Genomic DNA, 15,608 nt, shown 5'->3' with positions numbered 1-15,608 from the left:
TAAACTTTGTCCAGAAAGTTTATTTTTGATCATTTAAAAAGTGATAGCAGCACAGCAAAGGATGTTAGTTGAGGAAGGTGCAGAGGATAGTGTTGCAGAAGGCACATGGAGCCACTTTCTCAATGCCATATGGACAGCAGGGTCAGCTCAGGCATTTAACTGAATGTCTTTTGGAGGAGCACTTTACTCACCAGGCTTCATGGCTGCACTGGTGTTTCTGCAGCATCATCCTCACTCGGTATCTGTGCCTTGCTCTGGCCTTGATTGCAGTTGGTTTCCTCCTCCTCAGTCAGCCCTGTTTGTGTTGCAAAGTTTTGCAGCATGCAATTATGATCTGGGGCACCCTGTACTGTAAAGCACTCCCTGATCTGTTTAGGAATGTCAAGATGCTTATGGTAGCTATATAATGATTCTGATAGCTGCATAAGGCTCCTTGAGTTTGTGCTTTGTTTCTGTCCATGTCTGGCATCGATCTCCAAGAAGCCCCTTTCTGTTCATATAGAGCACTGAATTGTGCCTAAAATCTCAGGTGGCCTCATGTGCCATCCGGTGACCCCTTCACTTTGGGAAATCCTACATTGATGAAATTGGACAGCCCCCTCATAGTACTGCTGCTATTCAGTGGGAACGTGTTGGTGCTGCTGAACAATGCATTAGTCACCTTTTGATACATCGCTGAACCGTAAATTGGCTGATATATTTCAGGTCTTTCCTGAGCTGACCTGGAAGGAGCTGGAGGAATAAAAGTTGAGCGGAGTCATCAACAACTGGCAGTGCCATCCAGTTGCTAGAGATTGACTACAAAGATGATTTCATAGCTCTGTGACTGCTTCCTTGTTAAACTTGAGCCTACGGAGGCAGTTCTCCTCCATCACTGCTCTGAGAGCTTGTAGATACTGTTGGTAGCAAATGCCAGATGCAACCAGCCCTTACCTGGTGCTAGCTGATCTCACTGGCATCTTTTCTTTGTTCTTGTTCATCCCCTTCAATTAGATCCAGTTAGAGGGAGCAGTGAAAACAATCTCCATAGCTTGCAATTGAATTGCAACAAAAACAAATGAACGGTGCAGCTTTAAGGCATCTAAGAACTTGTTAGCCTTTAACATCAATTTTAAGTGGCCGGGTTTAGCACACTGCGGAAAAGAGGCAAGAACACGGGAATTTCAGCAGCTGCTCTATTACCTGCTTAGGTTCTCATATATTGTGTGTGGGAGGCTACATCAGCAGGAGGCAAACACATCAGGAAAGTGAAAGGAAGGAAGGAAAGTGGAAGGAAGAAAAGTGGAAGGAAGGAAGGAAAGTGGAAAGAAGGGAGGAAAGTGGAAAGAAGGGAGGAAGGAAGGAAGGAAGTAGAAGGAAGGATGGAAAATGGAAGGAAGGAAGGAACATAGGAACAGGAGTAGGCTATTCAGCCCCTCGAGCCCGCTCCGCCATTTGATAAGATCATGGCTGATCTGTGATCTAAATCCATATATCTGCCTTTGGCCCATATCCCTTAATACCTTTGGTTGCCAAAAAGCTATCTATCTCACATTTAAAATTAGCAATTGAGCTAGCATCAATTGCTGTTTGCAGAAGAGAGTTCCAAACTTCTACCACCCTGTGTGTGTAGAAGTGTTTTCTAATCTCGCTCCTGAAAGGTCTGGCTCTAATTTTTAGACTGTGTCCCCTAGTCCTAGAATCCCCAACCAGCGGAAATAGTTTCTCTCTATCCACCCTATCTGTTCCCCTTAATATCTTATAAACTTCGATCAGATCACCCCTTAACCTTCGAAACTCTAGAGAATACAACCCAATTTGTGTAATCTCTCCTCGTAATGTAACCCTTGAAGTCCAGGTAGTCCAGAAAGTGGAAGGAAGGAAAGTGAAAGGAAGGAAGGAAAGCGAAAGGAAGGAAAGAAAGCGAAAGGAAGGAAGGAAGGAATGTGGAAGGAAGGAAAGTGGAAGGAAGGAAGGAGGGAAAGTGGAAGGAAGGAAGAAAGGAAGGAAGGAAGGTGGAAGGAAAGAAAGTGGAAGGAAGGAAAGACGGAAGGGAGGTGGAAGGAAGGAAAAAGGGGAAGGAAGAGAAAAAATGCAGCGCTGCCTCAGTACTACACTGGAGTGTCAGCCTAGATTTTTTGCTCAAGTCTCCGAAGTGGGACATGAACCCACAACCTTCTGACTATGTGAGAGAGCTACTATTGAGCCATGGCTAACATGGCAATGCACAAAGTGGATGGGAAGCAGGCAAGCTCCTGGCCCAGCACACTCAGTTCCTGCCAGCAAAAGCATTCTTATTAGCAGGAATTTCTAGGCTTATATGTCTTCTCTTTTTTGTCCTATTTCAACATTCATCAGCATTACTTGTTTACACGAGGGAGTGATCTATCTTTTTCCACTTACTGTTCTATTAGGCTGCAAAGCTTGTCAAAATATAATGAAGCAGGATTGCTATTTACAAATGTGATGTGTATTCCTGATTTCTAAGCAGTGAGGTTCTCCTTTAAGAGTAAAGGATTGTTTGGACAAATGAATAATGAGGGAACAATGTAGACTCCAATAGCAATTCCACAGTTACTGTACTCTGATCCTGCAATTTAGATTTTATGCATGGAGTATTTAAAGTCAAGTTGGAAATGGAAAATTGACTTTTTTTAACATTGACTTTAATTGCTGCATAAACAAAAATTAAAAGACAGCACAGGAGAAGAAAACATACACATACACACTTTACTTCCACAAGGTTTGCCTCCTTGCAGTGTGAATGAGCATCACCGGTTCCCATCACATAAGCAGCTGGTAGAGTGACAGCTGCTGCTGGGTCTCCAACTATGACCTACAACCACAACAATATGAAACTGGATCATTACTAATTTTATTATGATATTTATTTAGTGTTAGCAATGGGAAGACATTTTCCATTGAATTCAAGTCTGGCAAATAGGCAAAAGAGTAACAGGTTTTCTGTTATTGGCAGTTTTCTTAGCATACTATTTACAGTCTCATTATTACAGGTAGTTCAGTGAGTGATGTTTTATATAATCCATTAGGTCAGACTGATAAATGTAACCTGCAATTTAACCCCTCCTTTGGAGTGCCTGGAAAGCCTTTTCCCCATATAATATATTTCTTTCCGTCATACTATATTTTCACAAAGATGATTTCTCATCCCTAATGCAGAACAGACCATTTGGTAATTCACATTATTCTTGGTCTAAATTAAAAGAAAACTGTGATCTAATTTATGACCCTGCTGTAGAAATGCTGCTGCAGTCATCACATCACATGTGTTAATGGCTCTTTCTACAACATCAATTCTAACACTGCAGCGCTGTATTTAAAGGGCCCAAATTCCCTTCCAAAATCTTTTTTTCAGATATTTATTGAATTTTGCAGTGTTTACTTGTTTCCTTGGTTAAGATACATTACAGGTTAACTTACAAATACATATAGAGTGGATCTCACATAGTTCTGTACATTTTAGTACGATTACTCATTTGACAGGGTCAGCGTCTGCCCTTGGCAGAAGGAGGACTTATCACCAGCAAGAAGGGTGGATCAGGAATCTCACTGGGCACTGGGTATAGGTGAGATATGAGCAATGAGCAATTCCTGGGTGTGTTGATCTGGGTGGTGGGAAATTCCAATCTTCCAAGTCATCCGATGATCCTTGTATCTCTTCAGCTGGGAGAATCATGAAACTGTGGGGATGAGAGGAGTGTGATGCACTGGATAAGGAAGGTACATATGTGCTGTTCTATTTATCATTCTCTCAAGTTAACAAATGTCCCACAAATGCTTAGTCTACGTATTCATTGTGGGGAGCAACAAGTTGCATTTGAGGGACACAGCTTCTCGCTGGCAGAAGGGAGAACTGAATGAGACCATAAATTGCGGTGCACCTGTGCTCTTTTTGCAGCAGGCCAAATAGACATGAGGCTGGGTCTTGGGCAAGGCTTTAGGACCTCCTTCCAGAATGCTTGGACCAGGGACATGACCAGATTGTTTGCAGCAGAGTGCCTGAATGGCCACAGTTCCACCAGCATTTGTTTGTCAGGACAGGGTGAAATTTGTGACGTACATTTTTTTTGTTAATTTGAAAATATCTGGTAAGTAAAAACATGTGCTGGACTGGTTCAATGGCATGAGGTCCACCATCTTTTTTGGAACAAGTAGATTGTAAAATGGTTTTATAAGGTGTTCATTTAAAATGCAACCAGTTCTGATTCCAGGATTACAACACTGCTATCAACCCAACTTGCAGTCCACTTGTCCCTTTTTATACTGCTATTTTTCATGAGAGTCTACAACTGTAAACATGATCACTGCACTCCAAAGGGTGCAGAGGTGATTTACCAGAATGATACCAGGGATGAGGGACTTGCGTTATGTGGAGAGATTAGAGAAGCTGGGATTGTTCTTCTTGGATCAGAGAAAGTTATGGGGAAATTTAATAGAGGTGTTCAAAATTATGAGGGGTTTTGATAAAGTAAATAAGGAGAAAATGCTACAACTGGCAGGCATGTCTAACCAGAGGACACAGATTTAAGATAATTGGCAAAAGAACCAGAGAGGAGATGAGTAGATATTTACTTACGCAGCAAGTTGTTATGATCTGTGATACACTACCTGAAAGGGTGGTGGAAGCAGATTCAAAAAAGGAATTGCATATATACTTGAAAAGAAACATTTTGCAGGGCTATGGGGAAACAGCAGGGGAGTGGGACTAATTGGATAGCTCTTTCAAAGAGACACCACAGGAACGATGGGCTGAATGGTCTCCTTCTGAGCTGTAAGATTCTATGATTCTATGAAAGTAATTGTAATCCCTGCTGAGCAAGAGTTCACCTTTGTCTCTGAAAACAAAACACCGATCCAGAGAAAACAAATTTGTCTCATGCGACTCATGAAGATCTTGATGACGGAGTCTATCGCTGGTTTAAGGCAGCCGTTGAGAGTAACATTCCACTATCAGCTGTTATGTTACGTGCAAGGGCTGAAAAGTTTTCCAGTCGTTGCCTGGAACTGAGGATCTTTTTGGACTGGCTAATAAGATAGAAAAAGCGTGCATTGAGAAAACCACGAATAATATGAAGCAATCTATGCTGTCTAGCTTTTTTTTTTAAAAACAGAATAAAATGATGTTCAATTCAAATTGGTCGTTTCTTCATTTTCCTGATGCAGCAAATCGCCAAACGCTATTGTAGTAAACACCCTGATATCACAATCTTTTCTGCTGGTCCCCAGGGGGTTCGTTATAGTGAAGTTTAACTGTACTTCCACACTGTTAGGGATCCCCTGTTCTAATTTCCAAAAGACAGTGCCAACGATCAGAAGAAAACAGTGTTATCATTGCAGAAAACTTTTTTAAAACCAGTATACAGCAACAGAAATAGCATGCTTATAGGCCAATAAATACAGAAAAAATTGAATTCTCAAGACATGGTGAATCTGTCCCCAGGCATCAATCCGAAGGCCCCTCCGGATTCTCTAAGGGGTTCACAGACCTTAGCGTGAAAACCTATGGTGTACAATAATTGCAGCAAATAGACCTCAGAGATGAATAGCATTTTCTTTTCTTTAAAAAGCAATGATACTTAAAAATAAATGGAACTTCAAAGGGATTATGAATTAGAGTTTGCATTTACATTTATACTGTAGGATCTATGCTCCATACTCATACAATTATGAAAACTATCCCTGGAAGAAAGTGTTTGCATGGACACCATTCTTAAAGTAGTTTAAAAAATGCAAAGTACCAAAGAGTTGGACAACTGCAGCTCTCCCGTTGTTTAATTTTACTGACTACAAGGCTGAAACGTTTGCTGTACATCCGCCACTTACTTGTAAAGATGGTGCAAATAACTGGTCACATTACAAAAGAAAACTTAACAGGCAGGTAAGCATTCTTGCAGCTCACTGTCTATACAATGATTTAGCCTCTGCACAAGCGTCAAGTGAGTAACCATTTGATAACACATCTTTTTAAATGGCTATATTACTTTTAGTTATATTAGATCATTAGTTTAAAAGAATAGTTTTGCTAGGACGGTAACAAGATTATTTTGGTTGAGAAGTAAGCACAGTTGAAATCTTGCATCACCTAAAGGTTCAAAAAGGCTTCTGAAAGTTAAGCCAACAGCACATAATTTGCAGTGGTTTCTAATGCAGGCATTATTGCAAGATTTGTTTTCAATGTAAGTATCAAGAAAGCACAAATCATGCGAAAGCCATTGCACATGGCAGACATCTTTTAAAGGCCAGTCTGCAACTAATTGCTTATTATCCCTGTCAACTGTATTTTTAATGATTGAAAAAAATAAAAACTGAGAATACTATAGGCACAAAATGCACATCTTAGAGTAATAGCTATTGCCAACTCTTCTATAAAGATTCCATTTCAGGGAGTATATTTACCAGGAGCATACCTTCATATATTCATTCCTTGGGATAGCAGGATAAAGACACCAAATACAGATTCTACTAATGATGAAAATGACTGAACTACTACATGAAAAGGAAAAACTTTGATGCATAATTAATCAAGAAGCTGCCGCAGGACCTTTAAAAGCATGTCATTGTGCTCGTGTTTTGACCTATAGATTCTTTGTTTTATACAACTATGTGCCAGAACCATCTAGTGTATTTATTACACATATTTATTTTGCTGCTCCTCTGTAAGCACACTTACCACCTAATTAAATTTTAAACCTGTTTATACCACACCTTGGGGACGTTTTTCGTGTGCATGAATTGTATTCAATTTACATGTAGCTTTTACAAATGTTTGCACTGTTGAATTGATATCTGACATGCATAGTTGCTTACTCAGCCAGCCTGACAATTGTCAATTAGCACTAATACTGCTCATCCATACTTAAAAAAACACATCATTCTGCTTTTCATATCCCTACTGTTCAAAAATATCTCAAGGAACAGCAGACATAGTTTGCAAACCAAATCTCATCAGAAAGTTGAATTCAACACAGAACTCTTCAGTTTTGTTAAATTACCATTGAAAGATACCAGGAAAATAACATTACAATTATAAAATGAAAAGCTTCAATGGAAAGCAAAATAAAACCTAGGTTGAAATAAATATTTACTTACACTGCTTCTATTTTTCATTAAGAAGAGCAGGTTTCCTTTCAGACGGCACCATCTTTCTGTTAGATCTGCGTGAGAAAATGAAACATTAATAAAATGGTATTTTGCTGGTGAAGGCAAGATGGTTCTGAAAGAAGATGCATCAGTAATAAAGGTCAGAGAAGAAAATCATTAGAAAATTCCTGTTCCAGCCAGCAGCTGCGTACATTTGACAGCCTGCTAAATGCCAGATAACTCCCCAGAAGGCTCTTCTTACCCTGCAGCTGAGAGATTTGGTGACTGCAGCAGAAACCATCTGTTTTTTCATTGGCTTCCCTTCTCACAGGGAAGGAGAAACAGGAACTTGTGTGATTTTATGTAAAACAAGACGTTAGTCTTTTTTAAACAAAAGATAAAGCTCATAATAATGTATTACAGTAAGATAAACTGGCTTTGGTTATGTAAATCATTTTCAGCAAGCCAAGCACACAGGTTAAAATATTAATCAACCTTTTTAAAAAAAAATGTGAGCATGTTGCAAAACATCAAATAATTTACAAAACTAATTTGGCAATACTCAATAATTAAAGTACAAATCAGCAAAGTCTCCTTCCTGACAGGCATAAGTACATACTTAAAAAGGCAACACAAGGCAAAGTGGACAAGAATTCCTCAGACTGAAAAACAAGGGCCTTGGTTTTCACGGGTTGGGGGGAGGGGCGGGGTGGCAGGGAAGCCCGATAGTGGGTTCATGAACCCGGCAAGGCTGGGGACGTGAGACCCTGCCGATCTTAACAACAGGGTGTCATTTAAATAAATTTATACAGAGACATGCCCGACAGCCGGCCAGATTGACTACCTGGCCAGTGGGCAGGAGAGTGCATTTAGCAGCAAGACGCCGCAACCAGGTACTCGTTTGAACGGTCCATGGCAGTCAGTACAGGGGGTGGAAGGCTCTGGGCAAGGGTCGTGAGGGTGGGGGGGGAAGGATCTGGTCACCATTGGGAGGGGGGCGGAAGGCTGTTGGAAGAGATTGGCAGAGGGTAGAAGGCTCTGGGCAGGATTGGGAGGGGGAGAAGGCTCTGGGCACAGTTGGGATGGGGCCAAAATCTGTCAAGAATCAGGAAGGGGGGAAGGATCTGTCAAGGATCGGGAAGGGGGGAAGGATCTGTCAAAGTTCAGGAGGGGGGTAACCCAGCACAACGGAGGTCCAAGGCTTCCTTGTGAGGCCCGGAGGAGCAGCTCCTCCAGGCCCACAAGGAGGCCTATAATAAAACTATAAAACTTACCTTCTGGGTCTCTTCTGGCAAAGGGTCTGGCTCCCGATAGCTTTTACCAGCTCACACTGTTCCCCCACTCAGGCCTCAGGTTGAAATTGCAGATCAGGTCCTGATGACATCGTCGGACTCGATCTGCATATTTAAAGTAGATCCCCACTTCCTTCCTGCGGGTGTCCCGCTCACCTGGTCAAAAGAGGTTAATATCGGGACAGGGTGGGAAGGCAGTGGGATCAGAGGAGGCAAGTGACTCGCGTTATTTGAACTGCCCCCCACCTGTTTCTGCCAGGTGGGGGCAGTTAAAACCGGGGCCAAATTGTATCTTTCAGAATCAAAACAGAAGTAACTTTCAAGTACCACCATGTTTGTGGAAATGCAATTTTCAAGAGAAAAAAATGTGATCCCAGTATATTTCTTCAGAATACAATTGTCCTAATACGAATAATGCCCAATGACTAGCAGTGTCATTGAGAAGTCTAATAATTTTGAAATACCTTACAACAACTTGGGAAGCTTTTCAATATGATTTCAAGAACTGGGGAAATTCCAGGTAGTCTGAGGCAAGTTCCTGGAGCCTCACTCAACACAGCCACCCCTACTCCCTCTCGAGATCCAAATCAACTCCCAGGAAAATGAAAAGCAAAGCAATACATGATGGGAATTAAGCCAATATCAGTGATCTATCGAAAGCTGGCAAAGACTTCAACCCAAACAATACAATCCTTAGTTAGGGAGGACCCTTTGATCTCCCAAACACTAGGAACCAAAATTAAGTTAATTGCTTCAACCCTCGTTACTCCAAGCTTCTTATCAGCTACAGCAACAACAATGTTCTCTTCTGCAAGCGCCATGCTATCAAAATGTACAATGGCTTCACAAAATATGCACCTTAATATAAACTCTTGAAATGTCAATAAAAACACACACATATTTCTACAAATTACAGCATCAATCAAAATGAAATCAGAAAACAACATCTGGCTTGCTAAACGGTAAAAGATATTTTGCCCTCACTTGTTTGGAAACATAAAGTATGTCTTAAATTATTAAGTACAAACAGCTCTCAATATTTAAAACAAAATTCAATATAGCTGAAGATTGCATCATGAAAAATGTTTTTAAAAAATAAAGTACAGAAAGACCTCTTTAACACAACTGGGGTGATTTTAACCCAGAGCAGGATCGGTGTGTGGTGGGGGTAGGGGTGGACGAGGCAGTCAACACTCCTGGAAGACGAAATCAGAGCAAGACTTGACCGATTTTAACTGCCGAGTTTCATTATAATATGAAACTCCCAGGAGAATAATATCAGCAACAGGCTGCCCATCCATGTTTACTGTGCAATTTGCTGCAACAGTCGCAAGGCAGGATATTTAAAGGGGGAATGCATCTCTTAAAGGGAGGTTACATTCACTGAATTTCTACATTGTTTCCAGAGGAAGTCAGTAGCAGGAGCATCACCCCGAGGACCTGAATCCAGGGTAGGAAGATGTTCAATGGCCTCACTAGATTAACAAAGGGGCACAGAACTCCTAGTTTTCCCATCACTTGCGCTGCAACTGGTCACAGTCCCTGCCCTCCATCCTTCAGCATTCACAACAATTACCACCCCTGCATCACATCCCTCACACTTTACCATGCCCACTCCTAACACACACTCACCTGCTGCTTGCTGCCTTCACTGCTTCCACGAACAGCATCTTCTCATCTGCTGTCGGTTGCTGAACCTGCAACTCCTCTCATTACTCCTTCCTCAATTCACACACATGCCACTTACTTCCCACTCAAGACATCTCCAGTCTCCTAGCATCCTGTCTCAGCTTATGGACTACATGCAGGAGCCCCACATACATGCACTTGCCTTCTCAGTAGCCATTCATTACTCTCTCCTTACCCTTCTGCAGGAGAAGACAGTGCACGAGGGAGAAAGATAAGACCAGTGGAGGAACATTCGACATCGTGGCCCTCACTCAGGTGGAGCTGGAGACTATGGAAATAAGTGGGACATCCACAGCAATCAGTATTGGAGATGACGAGGCTGGGGGCTTGTCTGAGCAGGGTGACTGCTCTTCATCTGTACTCCCTCATGGACCACTTCAAGTACCACAAACAATTACAACTTCAGCCAACTTCAAAACCTCAACCAGTATAGTCAAGAATTTCATGTGCGAATGTCTAGTCTCTCATTGCCATTCTAACTCTTGTCCCTTTCCTCTTTCCTCTAGTTCACTCTCAGCAGCAACCACGTCAAGAAGCTTCTGAAAAGGGCACCTCAGAAGAGGACATCGTTCCTGAGGAAGCACCGTCATGCACTCCATCACTCCAAAGCACCAGCGTAGAGATTCCCATCCTGGGTGGGATAGTGAGTTAAAGGGGCCTGCTCCTAGTGAAACACACAGCACAAATGAGCAGTCACAGGTACTGATGGCAGGGACAGCCCAGGAGACAATTCACAGAAAGGCAACATTGTCTCCTAGTTCCGTTGGGTAGGTCAGAGATGTGGACCTCTGGGGGCTGGCCATGAAAAGAAAAGTGCTTGAGGAACACCAGATCAAATGATGCATTGGAAAGCCTGACAAACACTTTGAACACCATATCTGAGAGTATGGGGGAGTTCGCTTCAGCATGTGTGGAATTCTGTCACGTGGCATTTCCACCTCCAGGGACACTGCAGCCGGGCCCTCACAGCAGAAGTCTGTTTCACCAACCTTTGCAGCTTTGAAGGAAGCTGAGACGATTGTCATCCAGACACTGGGCTTCAATGTCTACTCCACCTTAGAGAGACTGATGCACCAGATGGATAACCTTGTGGACCACATCGACAGGGGTTTTCAAAGTGTCACTCATCTCCTGCAGCCTGCTGTCGCTTAGATTAGCGGGAGTGAGAACCCGCAGCCCCGTGGGAGTGAGCATGGCACTACGAGACAGAAAAGTGTTGCCTCTCTCAAGATGTCTCCTCCCTCGCCACCCCTCAAACAATACCCGCCATGGTGCCTGAAAGCCGGCTGGGCGAGACGGCCCTGGAAGCAACCGAGGAACTGCAGTCTGCAGCTGTGCCCTCACAGGCATGAGCTCCCAGAGGTCACTGGTCATGAGCAGCTCAAGGGTCCCAATATCATGCACAGCAGCCTACCTCCAGCTCTGCTGAAGCCACAGTGGGAGCATCTGGTAGAAGTAGCAGAGTGAGTAAACCTTCTTTTAAAAAAGGCACTGTCTGTTGACACTTGGATGGTTAATGATTTGATGCAAATGATTGTTTTTGGGCAGACTTTAAAGCCTTCATCACTGCCGAGATTGGAAGGATACTTGGGTTTAATTTGACGTCGGCAAAATGGACCCAGCTTCGGGCACAGTTTTGGATAGGGTTCCCAACTCTCTCGGAATGACAGGGAGTTTCCCGGAATCGGGGATTGCTCCCCCGAGCCCAGCCCGGGAGATCAGCTCTTTAAATTTCCCGCCACAGTGCCCTCATCCTCCCACTCCGTGACGTCACCCGCAGAGAGCCCCGACTGTGTGCAGTGCAGTCAGGAGGGGGCTGGAAGTCAGGAATCATAGGGTCGCGGCGTTCGGGGCAGGTCTCTGAAATCGGGGGGGGGTGGGGCTCTCTGAAATCAGGGGGAAGGTTCTCTGAAATCGGGGGGTGGGGGCTCTCTGAAATCGGGGGGGGGGCTCTCCGAAATCGGGGTGGGGGGCTCTCCGAAATCGGGGTGGGGGGCTCTCCGAAATCGGGGTGGGGGGCTCTCCGAAATCGGGGTGGGGGGCTCTCCGAAATCGGGGTGGGGGGCTCTCCGAAATCGGGGTGGGGGGCTCTCCGAAATCGGGGTGGGGGGCTCTCCGAAATCGGGGTGGGGGGCTCTCCGAAATCGGGGTGGGGGGCTCTCCGAAATCGGGGTGGGGGGCTCTCCGAAATCGGGGTGGGGGGCTCTCCGAAATCGGGGTGGGGGGCTCTCCGAAATCGGGGTGGGGGGCTCTCCGAAATCGGGGTGGGGGGCTCTCCGAAATCGGGGTGGGGGGCTCTCCGAAATCGGGGTGGGGGGCTCTCCGAAATCGGGGTGGGGGGCTCTCCGAAATCGGGGTGGGGGGCTCTCCGAAATCGGGGTGGGGGGCTCTCCGAAATCGGGGTGGGGGGCTCTCCGAAATCGGGGTGGGGGGCTCTCCGAAATCGGGGTGGGGGGCTCTCCGAAATCGGGGTGGGGGGCTCTCCGAAATCGGGGTGGGGGGCTCTCCGAAATCGGGGTGGGGGGCTCTCCGAAATCGGGGTGGGGGGCTCTCCGAAATCGGGGTGGGGGGCTCTCCGAAATCGGGGTGGGGGGCTCTCCGAAATCGGGGTGGGGGGCTCTCCGAAATCGGGGTGGGGGGCTCTCCGAAATCGGGGTGGGGGGCTCTCCGAAATCGGGGTGGGGGGCTCTCCGAAATCGGGGTGGGGGGCTCTCCGAAATCGGGGTGGGGGGCTCTCCGAAATCGGGGTGGGGGGCTCTCCGAAATCGGGGTGGGGGGCTCTCCGAAATCGGGGTGGGGGGCTCTCCGAAATCGGGGTGGGGGGCTCTCCGAAATCGGGGTGGGGGGCTCTCCGAAATCGGGGTGGGGGGCTCTCCGAAATCGGGGTGGGGGGCTCTCCGAAATCGGGGTGGGGGGCTCTCCGAAATCGGGGTGGGGGGCTCTCCGAAATCGGGGTGGGGGGCTCTCCGAAATCGGGGTGGGGGGCTCTCCGAAATCGGGGTGGGGGGCTCTCCGAAATCGGGGTGGGGGGCTCTCCGAAATCGGGGTGGGGGGCTCTCCGAAATCGGGGTGGGGGGCTCTCCGAAATCGGGGTGGGGGGCTCTCCGAAATCGGGGTGGGGGGCTCTCCGAAATCGGGGTGGGGGGCTCTCCGAAATCGGGGTGGGGGGCTCTCCGAAATCGGGGTGGGGGGCTCTCCGAAATCGGGGTGGGGGGCTCTCCGAAATCGGGGTGGGGGGCTCTCCGAAATCGGGGTGGGGGGCTCTCCGAAATCGGGGTGGGGGGCTCTCCGAAATCGGGGTGGGGGGCTCTCCGAAATCGGGGTGGGGGGCTCTCCGAAATCGGGGTGGGGGGCTCTCCGAAATCGGGGTGGGGGGCTCTCCGAAATCGGGGTGGGGGGCTCTCCGAAATCGGGGTGGGGGGCTCTCCGAAATCGGGGTGGGGGGCTCTCCGAAATCGGGGTGGGGGGCTCTCCGAAATCGGGGTGGGGGGCTCTCCGAAATCGGGGTGGGGGGCTCTCCGAAATCGGGGTGGGGGGCTCTCCGAAATCGGGGTGGGGGGCTCTCCGAAATCGGGGTGGGGGGCTCTCCGAAATCGGGGTGGGGGGCTCTCCGAAATCGGGGTGGGGGGCTCTCCGAAATCGGGGTGGGGGGCTCTCCGAAATCGGGGTGGGGGGCTCTCCGAAATCGGGGTGGGGGGCTCTCCGAAATCGGGGTGGGGGGCTCTCCGAAATCGGGGTGGGGGGCTCTCCGAAATCGGGGTGGGGGGCTCTCCGAAATCGGGGTGGGGGGCTCTCCGAAATCGGGGTGGGGGGCTCTCCGAAATCGGGGTGGGGGGCTCTCCGAAATCGGGGTGGGGGGCTCTCCGAAATCGGGGTGGGGGGCTCTCCGAAATCGGGGTGGGGGGCTCTCCGAAATCGGGGTGGGGGGCTCTCCGAAATCGGGGTGGGGGGCTCTCCGAAATCGGGGTGGGGGGCTCTCCGAAATCGGGGTGGGGGGCTCTCCGAAATCGGGGTGGGGGGCTCTCCGAAATCGGGGTGGGGGGCTCTCCGAAATCGGGGTGGGGGGCTCTCCGAAATCGGGGTGGGGGGCTCTCCGAAATCGGGGTGGGGGGCTCTCCGAAATCGGGGTGGGGGGCTCTCCGAAATCGGGGTGGGGGGCTCTCCGAAATCGGGGTGGGGGGCTCTCCGAAATCGGGGTGGGGGGCTCTCCGAAATCGGGGTGGGGGGCTCTCCGAAATCGGGGTGGGGGGCTCTCCGAAATCGGGGTGGGGGGCTCTCCGAAATCGGGGTGGGGGGCTCTCCGAAATCGGGGTGGGGGGCTCTCCGAAATCGGGGTGGGGGGCTCTCCGAAATCGGGGTGGGGGGCTCTCCGAAATCGGGGTGGGGGGCTCTCCGAAATCGGGGTGGGGGGCTCTCCGAAATCGGGGTGGGGGGCTCTCCGAAATCGGGGTGGGGGGCTCTCCGAAATCGGGGTGGGGGGCTCTCCGAAATCGGGGTGGGGGGCTCTCCGAAATCGGGGTGGGGGGCTCTCCGAAATCGGGGTGGGGGGCTCTCCGAAATCGGGGTGGGGGGCTCTCCGAAATCGGGGTGGGGGGCTCTCCGAAATCGGGGTGGGGGGCTCTCCGAAATCGGGGTGGGGGGCTCTCCGAAATCGGGGTGGGGGGCTCTCCGAAATCGGGGTGGGGGGCTCTCCGAAATCGGGGTGGGGGGCTCTCCGAAATCGGGGTGGGGGGCTCTCCGAAATCGGGGTGGGGGGCTCTCCGAAATCGGGGTGGGGGGCTCTCCGAAATCGGGGTGGGGGGCTCTCCGAAATCGGGGTGGGGGGCTCTCCGAAATCGGGGTGGGGGGCTCTCCGAAATCGGGGTGGGGGGCTCTCCGAAATCGGGGTGGGGGGCTCTCCGAAATCGGGGTGGGGGGCTCTCCGAAATCGGGGTGGGGGGCTCTCCGAAATCGGGGTGGGGGGCTCTCCGAAATCGGGGTGGGGGGCTCTCCGAAATCGGGGTGGGGGGCTCTCCGAAATCGGGGTGGGGGGCTCTCCGAAATCGGGGGGGGGGGAACCTCTGAAATCGGGGGGAGGGACCTCTGAAATCGGGGGGAGGGACCTCTGAAATCGGGGGGAGGGACCTCTGAAATCGGGGGGGGGGACCTCTGAAATCGGGGGGGGGGACCTCTGAAATCGGGGGAACCTCTGAAATCGGGGGGGGGGGGGAACCTCTGAAATCGGGGGGGGGGAACCTCTGAAATCAGGGGGGGGGGACCTCTGAAATCAGGGGGGGGGACCTCTGAAATCAGGGGGGGGGGGCTCTCTGAAATCAGGGGGGGGGCTCTCTGAAATCGGGGGGGGGGGTCTCTGAAATCGGGGGGGACTCTCTGAAATCGGGGGGGCTCGAGAGTGGGGAGAAGAAAGGGAGACTGAGGAATGGGGGCTCGGGTGAGAGATGGGGAATGAGGGAGATGAGGGATGAATGGTTAGAGGAAGGGAAGTCGGGGGAGAGAAGGGGACTAAGGGTCGGGGATTGGGGCTCCAGCAGGGGTCAGGGAAATGGG

General features: G+C 49.0%; 1 protein-coding gene across 6 annotated transcripts in view; it reads right to left on the bottom strand.

Moving 5' to 3' along the window:
- Positions 1–15,608, bottom strand: part of inpp4b (inositol polyphosphate-4-phosphatase type II B) — a 784,892-nt gene that overhangs the window by 714,225 nt on the left and 55,059 nt on the right. For 4 of the 6 annotated variants that reach the window (XM_067993821.1, XM_067993786.1, XM_067993776.1 and 1 more), the window contains exon 2: positions 7,090–7,154. In XM_067993821.1, the coding sequence (XP_067849922.1) occupies positions 7,090–7,154 (65 nt within the window). Of the gene's footprint in view, positions 1–7,089; positions 7,155–7,342; positions 7,395–9,484; positions 9,604–15,608 lie in introns of those variants that run through there. The other 2 variants (XM_067993804.1, XM_067993812.1) reach the window with 2 other exon arrangements.

This window comes from Heptranchias perlo, chromosome 1 (genome assembly GCF_035084215.1).
Source record: "Heptranchias perlo isolate sHepPer1 chromosome 1, sHepPer1.hap1, whole genome shotgun sequence".
Lineage (NCBI taxonomy): Eukaryota > Metazoa > Chordata > Chondrichthyes > Hexanchiformes > Hexanchidae > Heptranchias > Heptranchias perlo.
Note: the sequence above shows the minus strand (reverse complement) of the source record. Positions and strands in the feature narration are given on the sequence as shown.